Raw genomic sequence first — 22381 nt, forward strand, 5'->3', positions numbered from 1 at the left:
AAATGGAACTAATATGCAATGCAAACAGCGTAACACCATCTGCAGCTGTTCTAACACATACAGCTGGATATGTCTTACAAAAAAAGTTACTCAGAATCAGCACTCGGTAATGATAACGTTATTATGAAAGACAACTGAAAAAGGTCAGCTAAGGACAAGTATTTACATTGGAGTAAAAAGTGACTACACCAACAAAAATATACTTTTGCCCTACTTTAGACTTTGTCCTCAAACTGTTTTATAAATACACTTTTTTCAGTTCTTCGCAAATTCCTTTCACCTTTATACTACAAAACATATTATAAAATATATCTTTAGTCATTTTCTTAACACTATTTTCCACTTTCCATTTTAGAGTTTGCATTAAAAAATCATTATCTTTCACAATAATGCCACTATCCTAATTATCATTATCAATAGCTCTATATGCTTTCTCCAAGGAAATAAATGAAAGCAGAAACATTTATTATGCACTTTATTTATAAGCTATGATTAAAGGTTAACAAAAATACATTTAAAAATCAGCAATTAAATTACTAATTTTTCATGCTGATACCTTTGGTAAACATATTGGCATTAAGAGGTACATATCTGTACGTAGTCATTGTGTACATATTCAATTTGATAAAGACATCACACTTCTTCAGTTATAATCCCAAAGTATGGGCAAAATGTAAGTGGTGTTATGCCACCATTCCAAATTACTATTAGTTAATTACTTGACCAGACAACTGAGTTAAAATAATACATTGTTCTTAGTGGGTGTCTTCTTCAAATTACAAGTATCTCTTACTAAAATACTATGCTGTACTTCGAAAAGACAATAAACAATATCATTAGTATTCTAGTCTTCTCTTCTGCAAGTAAATACTGTATACACCATTATTTATAGTTACCAATAAACATAGCGAAATACCACAAAAACCAGATTTTTCAATGGAGAAATAAAATCCTCAACTGCACCTGCGATATGATATAAAAATCTAAGATAAACCTCTGGCAATCAGGAGCGTATGGGAGCTGGCTTTGCTTCCATCCTCAGCTTAGGTGGTGGGAGCTGAGCAGCTCTTGAAAGATCCTAACCGAGTCATTTTAAATTCAGATACTGACATTATATCACGAGAACACAACTGTGTACTTTGCCTCTTCAGTATACTGATTAAAATCACATCACCTAGGAAAAGACTAGCTTTGCCTGACACTGAGTAACTGGAACACTGAATTAGGTCTGCTGCACGTTGTAGTCTGGAACCTCGCCAAATAAGTTCTTATAGTGTTCAACATAAACATCACAGTGTTCTCCTGTAAAAGATAAAAATATTGGAACACAATGGCAGAGTCAACAATTAACAAATATTTCATGATTTGAGAAAACTGTTTAGAGTAAACACACTACACACTATCTAGGAAAAGTAATGCACATAGATTTTTACTATAGTTAACTCAGGAATTAGGACTCTCCACTCATGTCTCAAAACAAAGGCTATATTATGAATAAAAGCAGAGTCAGACTTCCAGGAGGATAACCGGTTTGGTAAAATATGAAGGGAGAGACTATATAAATGTAACAAAAAATTATAAGTACAATTCTGGTGAAGAGTTCTCTGCATCCTAAAAGTTAATGGAGGTTTAGGCATTTTTCTGCTTTACTCAAGGGTCAGACTTTTGATTACACTTTACATGGAATATGCTCAAATTTCATAAGTTGCTTAGTATGTCTTAATTTTGTGCTTTAAAATTAAATCAGCTGTTGGCTGAACACATGCACACATACATATATATCTAATCCACAGGATTCAAGGTCACCGAGATGAATAATGCCATTCCCGATGCCCTTCAAGTCCAAGTTCAGCCCCGCTAGGATGGGGAAGTTGGAAGGGGGTGACATGTACAAATAGCTGAAAATGACAGATACTAGTTTCTAATCCACAGTTTTTGAGGGACTCGCATATTCACGGATTTCTCTGTGGAACGTATCTACCCATTATTCAAGGAAAATTCGCCCATTCGCGGTATTTTTCACACAAATATTCACTAATTACTGTATTTTCACATTTTCATGACTAAATGCACTTTTTGTGATTAAACTATTAAAATACCCAGGTATAAGCATTTTTAGCGGTTTTTTTTTTTTTTTTTTTTTTTTTGTTTTAAACTATCAAAATAGGCAGTTCTAATTGTTTTTAGAGAGGGTTCTAAGTATTCGTGAGTTTTAGCTATTCGCGGGGGTGTGTGCATGGTACACATCCCCGCATGAATACAGGGGTTTACTGTACTCCCAATTCCTTTAGACCAAGTTCAGCCCTAGGAAGGGGGTGGGAGGGGGAATGTAAAAATAATCGAAAATGACAGATATTAGTGTCTGATCCATAGTTTTTAAGTTTGCTGAAATGAATAGTGACACTCCCGATGCCTTTTAAGTCTGAGTTCAGCCCCAATAGGAAGGGGGATGGGAAGGTGGTGACTTGTAAAAATAACCAAAAACGACAAATAGTGTCTAATTCATAGTTTTCGAGGTAGCCGAGATGAATAGTGACACTACCAATGCCAGGGGATGGGAAGGTGGTGACTTGTAAAAATAACCAAAAACGAAAAATAGTGTCTAATTCATAGTTTTCGAGGTAGCCGAGATGAATAGTGACACTACCAATGCCTTTTTAAGTCCAAGTTCAGCCCTGATAGGAAGGGGGATGAGAAGGGGTGAAAAATGAAATGTCAAAAATGGCATACATTAGTGTCTAATCCATAGTTTTTGAGGCAGCTGAGATGAATAGCGACACTCCTGATGCCTTTTAAGTCCAAGTCCAGCCCCAATACGAATGGGGGTGATAGGGGGTACAATATAAAATGTCAAAAATGCTAGGCAATGTAAATGAATAACTTATCTTAACAGGAAAGGGAGAGAAAGAGAGGGATTATCAGTTGTCAGAGTTTTCCTGGGCAGCGCCGGGCTGATGATCTATTATGTACAGTGTATATATATATATATATATATATATATATATATATATATATATATATATATATATATATATATATATATATATATATATATATATATATATATATATATATATATATATATATATATATATAATATATATATATAATATAATATAATTATAAATATATATATATATATATACAGTGTCCATAAGGTTTTTTTTTTAAAGCTATTGAGATATTTTAATCAGATCTGTTCTATGTACTCAGCAGTTATCTAACTTTTTAATCACATTGCATTTGTGTTGATGAAGGAGATACTGTTAAATGGCTACTCCTCAAGAAAAGGCACAATGTGTGTCATGGTTTATTGAAATAAAATCGGATATGCAGACTCAGCAAAACTACGCATGGAAGAGATCAACCGTTATGCCCATCAATTCGTGCAAGGCACAAGAAATTTATGGAGACAGGGATGGTGTTGGAACCAGGGAGGATTGGATGACCACGAACATCTAAGGAAATTGTGTAAGACTAGCCTTCGATTGTTCTATAAAGTCCATCTGTACTGCTGCCAGACACTTACACGGCTACCATGTTCAACAGTGCACAAAGTCTTATACAAGAACTTGCGATTGCATGCTTGCAACTCATACAGGCACTCGAGCCAAATGATAAGCCAAGATGAAGAGAGTTTGCAGTTAACATGCTGAAACAAATTTCTGAGGATGAAATGTTCCTCAACTGAGTTTGTCTTAGTGATGAGGCAACCTTTCATGTTTCAGGGAAGCTGAACACACAGTGTGAGATTCTGGAGATCAGAACATCCCCGTGTGACTGGGGAACTTCATAGAGATAGTCTAAAGGTGATTGTGCGAGTGTGGGATCATGTGCAATCGAATCAAAGGTCGATTTTTCTTCAAGACATCAATTACTGCAGATGTTTACCTTGACCTTTTGAATGAAAATGTGGCACCACAACTAGATGGCCTTCAACCAAACATTTTCCAGCAAGATAGTGCACCTCCACATTGGGGACTGCATGTTCACAGGTTCCTAAATCAAACATTTCCAGACCAGTGGATTGGAAGGGATGGCCCAATTCCCTGACCACCTAATTCACCTGATATCACTCCCTTGGACCTCTTTCTATGGGGTTATGTTAAGGATAACATGTATCAAACAAAGATACAGGGCATCACTGACCTCAAGCAAAAGATCACCGATGCCATTGCCACCACTGATGAGGCTAAGCTACAGTGAACATGGCAAGAAATCAAGTACCGTCTTGATGTGCTTCGTGCAATTAATGGTGCCCATATAGAGGTGTATTAAACGAGGCAAAAAAATTCAATACAGGTATCTATTCCTTATTTTGTAACAGCTTCCATATATTTGTCTGCTTATTTGCTTTTATAATATATTTTTTAAATTGTAAAGAAACTTTATGGACCCATACAAATGTCCTTTAATATCCAATTCACTCTATAGTCCATTGCTTAATGTTTAAATAAATTTGCTTGCAAAAATTTTGGGTAGAATTTTGGCAACATGGTTAGAATTCATCACTGGAAAATAATGAACAAAGAAAGAGATGTTGCCAATTTTTCTATCATGGTTTAGGTGGTGTGCTAGAATAAAACTGAAACTGCATATCATAGATATAAGTTTGTTGTTTTCCACTTTTTGTTGATTACATGGAGCCCAAGGGCCTATTAGCAGTAAAAATATTGTTAAAAGGTAGAGTTCAATGTATAAATATATATTTTGATGTGGTGTTAGTAACTTTCAAGAATATGCCTACTATTATTTTTTGTCACGATGAGGAACAACAATTATGAAAGTAAGTGAAGTAGTAACATTGGTGTTGGTATCAGCATTGTTTAGGTATGGTGGTGGTGTTATGTTTTGGAAAGAGGGGTAAAAGAGAAATTGAATAACAAACAAGAATTAGCTTAGTCTACACTATGGGTGTATCGTATACATACGGTAGCGTACCCTACATTATACTGTACTCTATATTCACAATATCGTATTATACAAACATCAACATAACAAATATGCATCTTTTCCATGGATCTTTTAAAATGTTATGCTTTAATTCACTGTATCCAATAATATTGTATATAGTCTTATATTGCTTTTTTAATATAAGCTGTGATCTTTACGATCAATGTTTTGGTTTGGAAATCGATTACACGGTAAGGTTATTTCTCCGTATTTAACTCAGTTCAGAGCACTTTTCTTGCTTCTAGTTAGCGTAAATGAAATGGGGCAAGGTTATTTTTCGTTATACGAAGTGTTTTGAAGTCGAAATATAACTTAAATACATCTCGTTGTGAAATTAATAGATAAAGTTGGCTGTTTGGGAGCATGTTCGTTTTGTGTAAAAAAAAAAAATAAAGATTCCATTCGCTATTTTCACTTTATTTCATCATAATGTGAGTTTTATGTATTTATCATCAGCGTAAAAATAGCAGTAATATGTGTTCTTTCATGCCCAGTAGTTTTGATTAAAATACTTTCTATCCAATTTTAATTATGGTTGAGTTCCATCCATAATGCCGATGCACGATAATTTATAGTCATTAGCAGCTTGAACATTGTTTTCTCAGCTTCAGCTACAACTTGCAGCTTAAATTTAGCAGTATATTTCCTTGCCAATCTTTTATACATACCAAATAAGGGTATAAAGTTAAAGTACAGTATATCGGTCCTATTTTATTTAACGTCATTTGTACTATAACTATGGCAATTGTTTACTCCCGTACGATGGTCGAAATACAAGCAAAATGGCTGTAGTTATCCAATTCGGTTATAAGCAAAACGACAGTTTCTCGTTCAGTTGTTTACGTTTGTAGCATTTACGCAAAAGTATAACATTATTAACAATACTTTTATTATTCTCTTTTACTTTTTTAACTAGAAGATGGAATAAACAGATGGAGGAAAAGAAGTTGGTCTATTGTAATTTGATCTCTCTCGCTACCTGATTGTTCACTGCTGCCTGCGCCCGCACGAAATTTTAAAATATTTTATACATGTTGCATTGTATTAATTGCTTACCCCATCACAAAATCGAATTATCATAACTTGGGCACTACCTGGGCACCGGAGTATTTTAACAGTTTTATCACAAAAACGGGGTTTGAACCCGAAATGAAAACCCTATTTTTAGTCTGGGAGCCGCGAAAGCCTCATGCGGTTAAGTCTGCCTTAGGCAGCGCCCCGGCTAAATCCCTTATCAGAGAACTTACAGCACAGGGTTGGCACGTATTCATTCCGGTTAACGGAAGCTTGTCGCTATTGTGATAGGATATCAGATCTCGGGGGGGTCTGCACTTTGACCCCCTATCCGCCGCATTGATGAATCAATTCATGGCTAAACATCTCCACTGATTACACCTTTCCATTTGCGCTTCCGTGGCTAGTTCGAATGAATCAGGTCAAAACGCGACTATGCATCTACTGCGCATGCGCATGTTGCCAACCCAATGTAGGAATAGCCACTCCTCCCTAAAAGGTTATACTCCCTGCAAATGAAGGGGTGGGCATAACCCAATATACTTAATACTAACTGGGAGGGTCTGAGGCTCTCGCGGCTCCCAGACTAAAAATAGGCTTTTCATTTCCCTTCGGGTTCAAACCCCGTTTTTTAGTCAAAGGGAGCCGAGAGCTTCATGCAGGTGTACCAGAGAACATTTTAAAGAGGCTTTTGTATATTTATAAGGCCACAAACATCATTTGACAGGGAGGATGGACTTTTAGCCACTATCCCTAACCAAAAAGCTTTTTGCTTCCCTTGGGTTCAAACCGAAATCTAAAATCCTTTCCCTTTACGGCTGTAACAGCCCACCCTTTAAGCTGTCTCCGAAGAGACTGTGTATTGGTGAAGAGCAAAAGAAATAGACTATAATAGGAAAAATAACCTACCGGTTTTTAAAACACTCACTCACTTTAAAGGAAGAGTTCCTCTTGCCAGCCAATTCACCTTCCGGGTGTCCTTATCTCTTGCCTACGACTTTGCCGAGGGATATGCACGCAGTCTGGACACCTCGTATTTGTTTAACATAGTGTTTGACAAACACTCCATGCCCAGACCACCCTGTGTACCGAAATGGGACAACTCATCGCTGCCATCTCATCGCCAGCCAACTCATCACCGCCAACTCATCTCCGGCCCAGCTCATCTCCGGCCCAGCTCATCTCCAGCCCAACTTATACCCAGCCCAACTCATCACCGGTCCAACACACACACACACTGCAAGGCAGTGTAAATAAAAACGAAACAACAGTTACTCAATTACCAATCCTACTATTTGTAAACAAAAATACCGAACTATGAAATCAAAGTTTGTCAACAAAAACGTTAGTAATTTTTAACCTTTCAACGCATGACGACAATTACTTAATTACCAATTACAAACAAAAGTACCCAAGTATGAAATCAGATGTTTGTCAACAAAAACGTTAGTAATTATTAACCTTTCGATATATCACTTTCAGTTTTACATTCTTTCAGTAAACCCATTACAATGGAGACAATTTTAAGTCAGAGAGGCAAAGCAAAATTTTTCTCATGATGGCTATTTGTTCATTTTCGACAAATTCAGCAAAACGGACAGCAATTTGATGTTCTGGAAATGTGATCAGCTCGGCAGGTGTAAAGCGAGAATACACACAAGATTTGGAAAAACGTAGTTAAAGTCTTGAATACTCACACCCATGACTCTTCACCGATAAAAGTAGAAGTAGAAAGGACAACTACAAAAATTAAAACCAGAGAACTGAAGAGACGATGGAAAACCCAAGTGTAGTGATTAATGAAGTTTTATGTAATGTTCCCCAAGCGGTGCAAGGATCACTCCCGAATTAGTCGGCTCTAAAGAAAACTATTAAATCGGAAACGGAATCAGATTAGTGCCTCTCCGCCAAATCCAGTTGACCTAAATCATTTAGCAATCCCTGATGAATATTCGACCTATGAAACAGAGCCAAACCAGAAGGAAGATTTTTATTAAAAGACAGTGGTCCCAGTGAAGATAGAATTTTGCTATTTGGAAGGAGAAGTTGGTTGCAACATTTGGTATCAGCAGAAGTTTGGTATGTAGACGGAACATTTAAGATTGCTCCCACGCTATTTTCTCAGGTGTATATTGTAATGGCTCAAAAACTCACAGGTGTCATTCCAGTGCTTTATGCTCTATTACCTAACAAACGGAAAGTTACATATTCAAGGCTATTTAAAATGATAAAGAATGTCAACCAACAGTAAACCCGAAATCGGTTGTATGTGATTTTGAAATTGCAGCATTTTTGGCAATCAAGGAAAATTTTCCACAAGTCGAACTAAAAGGGTGCTTCTTTCACCTTAGCCAAAACATGCAAAAACACATTGCGGCTTTGGGTCCAAGTTCTCGCTATAATAACGATAGCCAGTTTTCTTTACAAGTAAAGATGATACTGGCGCTTGCATTTGTACCTGTCAATCATATTGATTCATATATTGATGTCTTAGCTGATGAATTATCCCCAGAGCATGTGCCAATCTTGAACTGGCTTGAAGACAATTATATAGGTCGGTTAAACAGACGTGGAAATAGCAGACGTGCACCACTCTTTCCATTGGAAATGTGGAATTTGTATTTTCGAACTTTGAATCATGAAAGATAAAACAAACAACCATGCAGAAGGAGCGAACAGAAGATTACAAATGGAATTAGGAATGGAACATCCTACACTGAAATTCATAAATGCACTTAAAAAGTTCAGAAAGGTAGAGATTTTTATTTGGAATCACTTATAGCAGGCAGTTCACCACCCGCCAAATTAAAAAGTACAGGGATACTGATTCCGCATTCTTAGAATTGTCCAAAATTTTAATGAAAGGGCTCCCATTGAATATTTAAGAGGCATTTCTCATAACATAAAATAAATTTTTTTTTTTTCTATATTTTCATGGATTTTTTGTCTTTAATTATATGGTGTTAATTTATTTTTAGTGTCATGAAAGAGTCATACTTGATTCTGAATAAAGGTGTTTTTAATATTTACTGAATTTCATTAATCACTGCCGGGAATGAGTTGGGCCGGGGATGTGTTGGGCCGGGGATGTGTAGGCGGCGATGAGTTGGCGGTGATGAGATGTACCCTACTCCCGTGTACTTGGATACGTCCTCCATACTAAAGTTACCGAATAAGGCAAGTGAGGCTGCGTACTTAAGGAGGTCATGTGACTTTGGGTCTGATCCTGGGCATAGATCTACAACTAACTTACAAATGCTGGTTCTGAGGCTTTCTAGGCAAAGTAGGGTGCTTTCGTTTGGTACCAAAAAGAGGGGCCCTTGCGTGATATGATTGGTGCGATCAAGGTACTTTTTCACTGTGGCCACTGGACACAGCTTCGGATTAGAGGGCAAAGAAGGGATAACTATGGGTTTCTGTCTATGAAACGGATTCTCATTTTTAAAAATTCTCCGTTAAAAATTCTCCGAAAGAAAAAGGTTACTTTATTCTTTCCGAAAGAACAAAACTGATCTCCTCTTTTTAGCGCATGGATTTCTGCTGATCTGGCTCCCATCGCCAGGCCCACTAAAAACAATGTTTTTTCTAACAAAAATTTCATATTAATGTCTGAACGTCTGTTCAGAGCAGCTAGGACTATATCTAGATCCCATGATAATTCACATGGTTATTCACTCGGCCTGCGGAGAGCCATTGATTTCATCATCATTTCAAACACTTCTGAATGCACCTCTACTCCGAATCCGTACCTTAAAGGAACCGCAAGGGCCGCCTTGTGATTTTTAATAGTGGAGGGAGCCAACTTTTTTAGGTCAAATAAAAACACAAAGAACTCCCCCACGAAGTTATTATCGATGGTAGTTGGTTTACGGTCCCTAACAAATGAGACAAATTTGTTCCACACTGACTGATACTGTTTGGCGGATTTCCCTTTAATATTAGTGATTAAGAATTCCCTGACTTCAGGTGACCATTCCATGAAGCACAGGGATCTGAGAAAGTCCACACGTGAAGGCTTTTCGTCAGAAAGGAGGAGGCGTAGACAGTTATCCCTTAAACCTGCTGGGAAAGAATAGGAAGATGTAGTGGCTTGTGGTGAAAAGTCAGCTTCTGTAGGGTTGGAAACCAAGGGCTGTTTGGCCACATTGGAGCAATCACTACTCCCCTCCCTTTGAACTCCTTGAGGAGTTGTACTACTTTCATTAATAAATTCGTTGGGGGAAACAGATTAATGTTCCCCAGCAGGTTCCAGTACAGCGAAAGCGCGTCTCTGGCCACTGCTCGAAGGTCCTGATAGGGGGTGACAAAATTCGGTAATTTGTGATTGTCGCGTGTTGAGAACAGATCTACCTGAAGATATGGGTGATCTTGGAGGATAACGCTGAATGACCCGCTGTCCAATTCCCACTCCCCTTCCTGGGCTTTGAATCTGGAGAGGGAGTCCGCTAGGACATTCTGAGCTCCCACAAGGTGGGATGCTGACAGAGTCCATTTCTTCACCTGAGCTAATCTCATGATCCCCAGCACTGTATGAGTCAATGGCTTTGACCTTGATCCCCCACACTTCAAGCATTGTACCACCCACTTGTTGTCTATGAACAACTGAATGCGAGATCCCCTGTTGGGTTTCAGTCCCTTGAGTGACAGAAGCACTGCCATCATTTCTTTGATATTGATATGGCAAGATTTGAGGGCTCCCGACCACTTTCCAGACACTTTGTTCTGATCTGAGTGTCCCCCCAATCCGTCCTCTGCCGAAGCACCCGTATGAATGGTCACAGACTGGTTTCGGGACTAGCCAGACTGAAGATTTCAGGGCCTGATTCGATGCCCATGGTTTGAGCATTGTCTTGCACCTCCTTTTCATCGGGACCTTGTGGTCTCTGAATGATTTGTTTGCCTTTAAAATGAGAATCCGGTTCAAATCCTTCAAAGTCGTTTTCAAGACTGGATCTACTATTGACGCGAATAGTAGTTTGCCCTGCAGCACTTCTAGGTTCCTTCTGGAAAAACTCTTGGCTTTTCTGAACCTCTTTACCTGATCTACTATTGACCTCCTGGAGGTCTCTGGTAGGGCTAGCTTTCCGCTTTCTAGACACCATTGTAGGCCTAGCCATCTGAACTTCTTTTCTGGCTTCAGCCATGACTTTTCCCAGTTGATTAGGAACCCGAAGTCCTGCAAGGTCTGAACCACTATTTGGGACACTTCTAGACACTCTTCTATCGATTCCGCCCAGATCAGCCAGTCGTCTAGATACGCCATGACATTCACCCCCTGTAGTCTTAGTTGTTCTAAGATCACTTTGGTCAATTTTGTGAACCCTCTGGGGGGGGGGGCTACATTGAGGCCGAATGGCATCACTTTGAATCTGTAAGACTGGCGACCCAGATGGAATCCTAGATACTGGCGAAAATGAGGTTGGATTGGAATGTGCCAATATGCGTCTTTCAAGTCGACATACCTTTGGCAAGGTATGTCTTATCTGATCTATCGTCAGCATTTTGAATTTAGGACAGTTTATTGCTTTGTTGAGGACAGAGAAGTCCAGAATGACTCTCCTTTCCTGAGAGTCCCTCTTTGGAACACTGAAAAGCCTCCCCTGGAACCTGATAAAGTGGCATTTCTCTATTGAGTCCTTTATTAGCATTTTGTTCACAAATAGGATCGACTCTTTTGTGCTGCGCTGATGAAAGTATTTGTTGCGGAAGGGGCCCTTCCAATCCCAGCACAGACCTTTTGATACCACTTGATAGGCCCAAGGGGACACTTTCCAGGCTTCCTGGAACCTCTTCAGTCTGCCCCCAACCTGAAATGTCTCATTGGTTGAACTGACCTCTACCACCACCTCGTCCTCCCCTGTTACCTTTCTTCCCTCGAAAGGATCCGCCTCTTCCACGACCGCCTCGAGCCTCCTGGAACTGCCTAAACTGGGATTGTTGAGATGGCAGTGCACTGCTGCTCTTCAAGGATGGCTGAGAGTGCGGCATAGGGAATTGTTTCTGGGAAGAGGGACCTTGTCCTGGGTCTGGCGCAGGAAGAGCTGGTGCTTTAAAAGCCTTCTTATATTGTTGCTTCTTCCTGCATTTTATCCCCCTTGGGTCTGCTTCCGGGTCATATCCTAGTAACTCCTCAAATTTGATACCTCGGTGGGTAGCAATATTATTCAGCTTGGTTAATAGGTCCCTAGGGAAGAGGTCACTACACATAGGGGAGGTGAAGAGGAGCTCCTTTACTGGCATAGACTTCTGGTCAGCGAATTTCAGGGCTTGACGTCTAAGTTTTAATTTGGATGCCACCCAAGCCTCCAGAAGGTGAATGAAGATTGGGCCCATGTTCCGAATTTGTAACCTTGGGAGCACTGAATCTCTTTGCTGGTCACGGTGGTATGCCTGAGATTCCATTAATGTCAAGGTTGTAATGCAGGACATTAATAGTTTCCTTGCCTCGAACTCCTGAACACACAGGGTGTCAGCAAGGTAAGGAGTGTCCGCAAAAAAGCATGAACGGGCATGGTTTGCTAGAAATTTGCCTTTCTTCATCACCTCTGTGAAGCCAGCTAATGGTTTTGTTAGATCGTCCATGGGATCTGGCAGAACTGTTCCAAAGTCCTGGAGTTCCTTTAAAGAGAACTTCGTCCCATGGGCAGCTGACTCTACCCAGTTCTTTTCCCAAGATTTGAATAGTTTATTGGTGATAGATGGGAACTTCTCACCAACTGGTACTTTCCAGGCAGGAAGGTTCCTAGCAAGAACCTGGGCGCCCAGAGCACTACCTCCCAGGTCCTGGGAGATATTAGAAAGGAAGCCCTTCGCCTGATCCTGGGTAAAAATCATGGTTTCCTCCGGTACCATATCCAGAGTCAGGTGTTTGGCATCGAAAGCAAAACTTACTACCTTTGAAGTGGACAAAAGGTTTTGCAAACTCAAACTCTACCCTAGCTAGAGGGGTGCATACATCACTATCATAGAAGATGCCATCCACCTCTCTAGCTAGCCGTGATGCCACCACCCAGGGATTATACTGCTCTGGCTCGTCCTCCACCACTCTCAAATCTGGGAAATCATCTATATTAATGGGTGGATCTGACACTTGTGCTTGCTCCGGAGTCTGTCCCTGAGCCCCTATATCCAAAGATATTGCAAGTTGTAGTTCTATCAACTTGTCCAGCTTTGATTCCATCGCAGACATCCTAGCTTCTTGTGCCGCAAACTTTCTCTTAGGAGAGGCAGTTGTGCGGACTGAAACATTATCCTCATCGACGTCCATAGGAGCCGATTTACTAGGGATGCTGCCAGGAATCGGTTGATCTATTGGGGTCGAGGCTCAGCATCAGATAGATCCCCTCATCATCCAGATTTTCAGATTCTCCCAAATCGATTTCATCCCCTGGTATGATGGGGGGCACCACAGTGGATGCATTAGGATCCACCACGACATCATCAGGTGAGTTTTCATAACCCCTGACTGACTGAATTCTGGCCGTGGGGAAGAGAAAATCTCTTACACCTTTGTCTGACAAATAGCCAAGAGGACCTTTTGGGCCGATTTTGGAGAATCCTCTTACCCATGCTCTTAAATGCTGTATATTAATACTTGCCATAGAGCCAGAAACCTTGTGATCGCCTGTACGAGCCCATGACAGCCATTCAGTACATATGTCACACCCTTCCGGACTCCAGTATGGATGGTCCGCCCTGTACACTGCAGGAGCACACCCCGACAAAACTCATGCTGAGTCTTGATGGAGTCTATCCGTTTCTTACAGGCGGCATTAGTACACTTATTTGGCAAAGCCTATAAAAGAAAATAATACTATGAAACACCCCTAAAATGTTTAAGGAACTATGTTACATAAGCCATTACATCATGAGAAAAAACGAGCATATAGTTTTCATATTCTCGAATGAGGTGACATTCATTCTACTATCTCGAATGCCTGTATTCATGCCCAGTTGACATCCCTGTTCGAGGCTCGTCTCCAATGGGCGCTAGGCACAGGGGAAAAAGGGGGCGGGGTTACTCACTGGGGGAGAGCTACAACTGAAGGGCAATCTATGATCACGAACAAGGAAGTCGAATAGTATTGGGATTATGTCAGTTCTATGACAGAGCAACAGGTAAATCCATGCCATTCGAGTCGAGGGTATCATAGACCAAGAATGTGGGCTACCATGTAGGCTTAGCCTAGACTAGGGGATCTAGGTATATCCAATATAGGACATCGATCACCCCAGACGAATAACGTTGGCAGGAATCGATACTCGCGACTTCATTGGTGCATGGCAACGACCTTACAGCTAATAGAACGACATATCTTTATTTGAGTTCATAACTCATTCCTATACTACACAATTCGACATAAAAGAGCTACTACTTCGAATCAATTTGACATAAAAAGTTACTATTTCGAATCAATTCGTCATGAGAAAAACTACTATTTTGAAATATTTCTACTTGAGGTATCTGGTAACTCGACTGGGAGCCAGTTGTATCATATGTGTAAAGGCCAATTCTGAAGCCTTCACTTTATTTAAGTCTCTGTTTTATGAACAGAGGTTTGATCTCGCTTATCCCAAGATTTTATGTGATAGCGTGTAGCATGAGCCAACATTATCAGTTGTATCTTTCCCTAACTAAAATCTAAGGACTACTGGAATGAGATACTAAGTACAAAACTAAAACCTTTATTGACAAAAAAATAACGAAAATAACTTTTTGAAAATTATGAAGAATGAAAACGAATGATTCATCAAAGAATCAAAAATTCTTCTAAGGAAATAAGATTCCAAAATCACAAACCCCCAATTACCTAAGGGAAATACAGAAAATAACTCATCTGTCAAAACACAAACAGGTCAATTAATAAAATCAGGTCATCTCAAAAATGTCACACCACTCCCTCCCTTGTAGGAGGGAGAGAGGGAAAAAGGAAAGGAATACCTGTGAAAGAACAAACGTCACATTAAAAATCAGAAAATGTAAAAATTGCAGAAATACATTTTTCACTGTCACAGGGGTAACGTGTGTGTTCATAGTTCTGAAAATAAAGTCTAAAAACGTATATGAGTTCTACTCACTCCACAAGTCCTCTGGGACAGCCTTCATGTGAAAAATCACTCACATTGTCAGATTCACTGATATCGGATCACAGTGCCCAATTAATCAACGGTCCCACCCATTTTATTCTTTATGCCAAGCACGAACGAACGTACTTTTCCGTGACATCATTCGAGGTCAAAGTTCGGCAAGACACGCCTTTGTACTTCAAGGCGTCACAAAGTACACATACACACACATACATTATCGAAATGCATTCTTCAAAACCGGATTTTGTAACTGGTTCAGCTTCTAGAACGTTCTTTGCTGAAAACGCATTTGCCAGCCCGTGTCCTGTCATCAAGGAACCATTTGCAACTTCCTGTGGTATGCAGACGGTTCAGCACTTTTCTTATGTGCTGCGTATAGTCAAAATGGACCCTGCGAATAGCTGACCCAACTTTTCAAAGGTCACCTTCGCGAGCACTTACATATGCAATTCTCGTTACGAAACGATTCCGAGTCGAAGGCTTCGACAGAGCTTCGATGGAACCTTCTAGAATGTCCCAGAAGCCTGCATCATTTTTCCACTGATAATGGGACATAAATCAGAGATTTTACACACAAAACTCTATCAAAATGTCCAAAATATAGTTATGTCACATAACACTAAAAAGAATTACCTTAAGTACCGAAAGCGGCTATCATCCGCTTCGGTAAACCTAAAATAGCAAAGGTTAGCCTAACTTTAGCACCAGCACTAGCGTTCGGGCTATCGATAATTTCATAACAAGCAGGTTTATATAAACTTTCCAAGCATGTTTAACAGTTCACGCTAGGGTTTTTTGACATGCTGAATCTAAAAATCCTACCCTAACCTATGCTTTTCGCCTTAATTAAGGCAGAATCCTAGCCTAAATACGGGTAGCGGTATGACGCTCCCGAGCCATCATTTCAGACACTAAAAAATATATGGAAATATTAGTTGACCAGGACTAAATTTTGTGACTGCAGTAGGGCAGGTACTTATCTTATTCCCTGTTGACTGAGATGAAGACTCCATGCCAAGTAAAGTTGAAAATCCTTCATATTACACCGGAAGAGATTTTACCACACACACCAAAAAGCGCGGCTAGAAAAACATTGGGTTGGCAACATGCGCAGTAGATGTGTAGTCGCTTTTTGACCCGATTCATTCGAACTAGCCACGGAAGTGCAAATGGAAAGGTGTAACCAGTGGAGATGTTTAGCCATGAATTGATTCATCAATGCAGCAGATAGGGGGTCAAAGTGCAGACCCCCCGAGACCTGATATCCTATCACAATAGTGACAAGCTTCTGTTAACCGGAATGAATACGTGCCAACCCTGTGCTATAAGTTCTCTGATAAGGGATTTAGCCAGGGCACTGCCTAAGGCAGATAACTGCATGAGGCTCTCGCGGCTCCCTTTGACTAAAAATAGCCCTAAGGAAAGCAACAACATAATATATAAAATTCCATGTTTGGACTGTTCCTTTTATATCAGTAAGTCAAGTAAAGATTTAGAAGTGAGAATTAAACAGCATAAGTATTCTGTCAAAACTGGGCAAACATCCAATACTATTTCATTCATTTAAGTGAAAATTCTCACAGGATACAGTTCAGTGACTGCAAGATCGAAAGTTTTCTCTTCATGAAATCTTTTAGAATCTCTTACTTCCAGCTGTAATTTTAATCTTAGCCATGGCATGTATTATTTGGACCCATGTATTATTCAAATGTTCAAGAATGATCTTAAAGATAAAATCACTGACTTAATTACTAATTAGTTACCTTATATGTATTTTCAATGTATTCGTATGTTTAATATTTGAAAATGTTCATTTTGCAAACATTTTTATTGTTTACCAAAAGGAGAATATATTATGCGTTGTACTTTTATAAACATGTAATCAGCTTGTGAGAGGGTGCGAAAGAAAGAGCAGGTAGACAAGTACTGCTAGTTTGTTGAGGAAGCGGCATGCGGACATCAGTACAAAGACATACAAGTGACCTGAGGTCAATTATTCTCTGTGCAAAACAGGACAGGTACATACAGGTAACGAAACAATCGATAATAGTAGACACAAAAATACTCTGGCACATACATAATATATAAGGGCAAAAATGCATAGGTAATAAAGGCACAATTACATAATGAAAAACAGGGCTGAGTGCCCTGACCTAGGGTCAGGTGTGAAGGCACCGTAGAAAACGGGAGGTTCTTCTGTAGAGAATATAGGGAAATTAGATAAAAAGAAAAAAGAGAGAGAGAAATATAGAAAAGAGAAAAAGTAAAGAGAGAGACATAAGAATTAAGAGGGAGGCAGAGAGAACAGTGATAACGCTTAAAAGCTGTTGTTATTATCGTGAATTCAAATACGCTGACTGAGGCAGGATTTTGCATGAACTCAAAAACAGTGAGCAAGTATATCGCGTTAAAGCCATAAAAAGGATTTTGACAAAGGAAAAATCTATTTCTGGGGAGGAGCCCGTGTCACCCGATGAAATAATCCATTCAGCACTTATTTCTAGGTAATTCCGTTGCTAGATACCAGACAAAAGCTAAATGTAAAGCTGGGGTTACTACCCCCAGAGCGAACTCCAAGAAATGGAGTCGTGTATGGTAAAGGGTGAGATTGTCACAATCATGGGACCCTGCCCTATAAAGATTCCCAATGTCAAAAGTCCCAACGAGAGAGGTGCCGATACAAGCCCATGCACTACTCATGACTGTACACAAGGCAATACTAGCCGCATTCCATGTTAGCACCCACCCCACTAGAATGATGTTTACCATGGGAGGGAGAGAATGAAAAACAGGGGTGGGTCACCCGGGTGACAGGGCCCTCCCAGAAATAGATTTTTCCTTTGTCAAAATCCTTTTTCTGGATCGGGGTCCCGTGTCACCCGGTGAAATAATAACAGAGAAATAAATATCATTCTTATGCTATTAAAGACAATGAACTGCTTGTAAGGGAATAATTGAGGCAGTGAAGGGGAAAGTGACTAAGAATCAGAAAGGGAACCAGAGAGGGACAAAGTTCCTTGCAGGAATTTAAGAGCTGCTAAAGAATTCAAATAGAGACGTTGAAAACTAGGGGAGAATTCCACCCTAAACATTTGGTAAGGTCCCCGAAATTCATGTAATGAAAATAATTAATGTAAGTGGCCACTGCTCTAATATCATGAGTTTGGAATTGAACCTGAATAGGCTTGTATTAAGAAAATACAAAACTTGCTGCCTAATAGCAGACACAATGACAGTACCCCCTTTTCTAATAAAGAGAGGGCCTGACAAAATTGCGAGGTCCTGTCTAAATAAGCCTGTAAGGAATAAACTGGGCACAGAGACAGACCTTGTGAAAGGGGAGTACTTTCCAAGGTGACCACCGAAAATGAGGACCTTCAACTTTAGCTAGAAAGTTAGGGTGAGGAATTCGCAACACTACCCCTGATGTGGGGAAACCAAAATGGTTGGTTCTGCTAGACAGGGCAGACAGTACAGGAATACTAGCACTAGAAGCTAAGCTGATTAAGATTAGGGTCTTCCCCAACAAGGAAAGGTAAGAACAAGATGATTGTTGGTTACCAAAGCTAACTCCGATACATTACTCAAAGACCAGGAAACCGAATGTGGACGGAGTACTGGTCTCGGACGAACACAGGCCTTAGGGTTGAAAGTTAAGGGCCTGTGAGTCTGATTTCAACAAAGCACTTTCCTCGGGGCCGATGCGGCTGCATCATTACTGTAGCTTCAGAAACTATGTGAAGAGTGCTAGTTACTTAACTGCAGAACCATACTGTAGCAGAGTAGAATCCCTTGTCTGATTCTAGGAAGACAGTAATAACAGGACCAATACCAGTTTCCCCCTAAACTAAATTTCACAAAGACCACAAAGCCAGGGCACCAGAACTTTGAGGAGGCTGACACAGGCTGAGTTTATACCACTCGTGGCAGGTTTGGGTCGTAGATTTGGAGCACCAAGGTTTCAACCCCAGAAGGAGTGGAAACCAACTGGCTTCCGGCCCATTGGGAGTTACTAGACCTACTCAACCTTTGAATGTTCTGAACTTGTGAAGGACTTAAATAACAGGTTCACCGGGGGAACAGATAAACTAACTTCCATCCGTTCAAACCTAACGACACTGTGTCTGTGGAGAGAGCTAGAGGGTCCAGGTTGGGGGGCCACACAACAAGATAGTTTGTGGCTGAATTGGGTTGCAAACAGACCAACTCCTAGGTCCGGAAATGGATCGCAAAACTACCTGAATGACGCTCCGTCTAAGGACTATTCCAACACCAGAGGGGAGGCCCTGGATAGGGAAACTGTAGCGACCTTTTGGACCCCTACGAGAAGGGTGGCAAACAGATGCCACTTGTGTCTGTTTGCTATGGAGAAGATTGAACCATAACCTGATTGATTCGATTCGACTTCGAACCCACTTGTTTACGCAGCGCACTACTGCTGCGTTGTTCAGAACCAGCCTTAAATGAATCCTCCTGGGAGGAAGAAGTTTTCCCAAGGGCAGGAAGACTGCCACAGCCCCCCAAAGCATTGATATGGAACTGCCGGAACGCGGCCGAGTTCCATGTACTTCATGGAGCTAAAAATATCCACCCCACCCTTTCAGAGAGGTGACGGTGTGGAATACTGAGGCCGGAGGGGGAAGCTGAAGAGGAACTGACTTCGATAAGCTCTTGACTGTTGCCCAAGGCCGGAGGCCCTTGTTCAAATAGGAGGAACCAGGGAGACACGTCCTGACTCCGCCATACCCGTTTATAAACTCCAGCTTTGACTTCAGAAGGAGAACCGTCACTGAAGCAAACTGAAGAGAGCCCAAGACCTTTTCTTGGGCACGGCAAGAGGTACGCTTGTGTTGATGAAATGCCTGGTTGCCCTTGCTATCTCTTTCCGCTTCCACTGGATTCATAACCACTGAAGGCTACCCTCCGGAATCAGGCGGGATTCCTTCCTGTGTACTTGGAAGCCCAGAGACTCCAGAAAGCCGATTATAATGGCTGGCACTCTCCGGCAATCCTCGACGCTGGATGACATAAAAGTGGGAAGTAGTGGCCTCACGATTAAGTTAACCAAATCATGAGTCAGCACAGCCAAAAAACTTGCAGCAGCCAGCTCTATAACCCCGCCTTCATCAGGAGGTGTTATCATGGAAATTCCAGGAAATTGGGGGCTGGACAAAGTGTTGTACTTCAACACCCTCCAATCAAACATGCTAGGGAGGGGTCTTTCACACCCCCTCCTATGACCATCTCCAATCAAGTCCACTAAGGAGAGAATTGAATCACACCCACTACAGTCCTTCGAATCAACTGCTTGAAGGGGAGGCCTTGCAGATAATTCCTTCCAATAGAACCAAAAGGAGGTGGAGATTGCAGATAACAAGAATTCCAGGGGTTCAACAGTCAGAGGATCGACAGGAGTGAGGCAGATTAGAACTGTGTCCTTTGAGGGAGAGTATGTCTCCCCTCGCTTCCGTGTTCCCCATATAGACTGAGTCAAGTTAATTACTCCAGAGTGATTTCGTTTTATACCACTGTAACCTGTTAATTTTGTACTGATCTTTATAATACTAAGTACTCATTAAAGTGAAGAAATTACCGATCTCATCTCTATACGCCTTTCTGAGAGATATCAATACTTAAATAATTCATCTTGAAGAAATATCACACCACAGTGGTAGCGAGGCGCCGAGGAACACAGAAGAAATCAAGGTACGAAGTGAGAGACTAAAAACATACAACAGAGGAGACAAGATCCTTTACACTTCATAGAAAACCCATTGAGCGGGGACTTTACCTACATCTTGGGGTGGGGGGAGTATTGTAATGTCTGATCAAAGCAGGTATCTGCTGGGGCGGCGGAGAGGGCCGCGGCTCTTCGATGTCAGCTGGGGGCTGCGTTCGACTTTGGTGCACTGCGCATGGGAGTGGTTGGTTGTTCCCCTGCCTGGGCCTGGGGCCTTACGGGGGCGCCTGCGCGATTTTCTTGTGGGCGGGGTGGGCTGAGGGGGCAATGTCTCCTGGGGAGTGCCACCGATGTCCTCCTCCAGGAGTGTGGGCTTGAGGCGGTCTACCGACACCCAGTCGTCCTTCCCGTGGATGGCCACCCAGAATGCCTTTTTGTTTCTCTCCAGCAAGAGGAAAGGCCCCCTGTACGGCCTGGTTAAGGGTGGGCAGACATATACCAACAGGACGTCTAGCACCACTCCGCTGTTTCACTTTCCTTCATAGTATTTGCCTTTATATATATATATATATATATATATATATATATATATTATATATATATATATATATATTAAATATATATATATATATATATATATCTAAAAATATATATATATATATATAAGTTCAAATACCAAATTTATACCAAAGTGATGCATCCAGCCATCCCCTATACAAATGGTTAAAATATTACAATAGTTAACAGCCCCATCTAAAAATGCTTATAACAGCCTATTTTGAAAGTTCAAATACCAAATTTATACTTAAAGTATCATCCTACATCAGGTATACCTTAACTTATTATCTTATTACAGTATTAATCTTTGAAATTATATTATTAATATCATTATAAAGTCATCTTAAACATTAATACCCTAAAAAATATATACATACACACTTCTAACTCCTCCAGCCAAAGCAGAAAGAGTGAGTTACCACTGGTTTATAGTCAACCAGCACAAGCAAAAGAGAGAGGATACTAATCCATTTCTCTTTACGTGACTGACAAGAAAAAATTTACCACATTTTCATGTATAAGACAACCCTCTAAAAATGTTTATACCCTAGTATTTTAATAGTTTTATCACAAAAATTGCATTTAGTCATGAAAATATGAAAATACAGTAATTAGTGAATATTTTTTGGTGAAAAATACAGTGAATTTCCCACGAATAATGTGTATATATGTTCCACAGAGAAATCCGCGAATAAATGAGTCCGCGAATAGTGAGACCGCGAATACGGGGGTTTACTATTACAAATGCTGTTTTACTTGCTGTATCCTTAGAAATTCAAATTACCATATGTACTCGCGTTTCATGCAACTTTTGAATACCTAATTTTGAAGCTAATTTTAAGGGGGTCGCATCATACACGAAATATAAAATTAGCACATGTAATGTTCACATATCAGGATCATATTATATTATAAAATACAATCATACCAAATATGCATCTTTTCCATGGATCTTTTAACAGGTTATTATTTACTTCACTGTACCCAGTAATATTGTATGTATTTGCATATTACTAATTGTATTATAAAATACAAACAGTGATCACGCACCATTTGCATTGTTTAGGTTTTCATGAACATGGACAACGA

At 40.4% G+C, this 22381-nt stretch overlaps 1 protein-coding gene across 3 annotated transcripts in view; it reads right to left on the reverse strand.

The window, feature by feature from the left end:
* Nucleotides 1–461: 461 nt before the first annotated feature.
* The window catches only part of Bulli (regulator of MON1-CCZ1 complex protein bulli), a 441067-nt gene continuing 419147 nt past the window's right edge, over nucleotides 462–22381 (reverse strand). For all 3 annotated transcript variants that reach the window (XM_067104768.1, XM_067104769.1, XM_067104770.1), the window contains exon 14: nucleotides 462–1302. In XM_067104768.1, coding sequence (XP_066960869.1) covers nucleotides 1223–1302 — 80 coding nt within the window. In that variant the 3' untranslated portion in view covers nucleotides 462–1222. The remainder of the gene's footprint in view (nucleotides 1303–22381) is intronic.

The sequence above is a fragment of the Macrobrachium rosenbergii genome, chromosome 6, assembly GCF_040412425.1.
Source record: "Macrobrachium rosenbergii isolate ZJJX-2024 chromosome 6, ASM4041242v1, whole genome shotgun sequence".
Taxonomy (NCBI): domain Eukaryota; kingdom Metazoa; phylum Arthropoda; class Malacostraca; order Decapoda; family Palaemonidae; genus Macrobrachium; species Macrobrachium rosenbergii.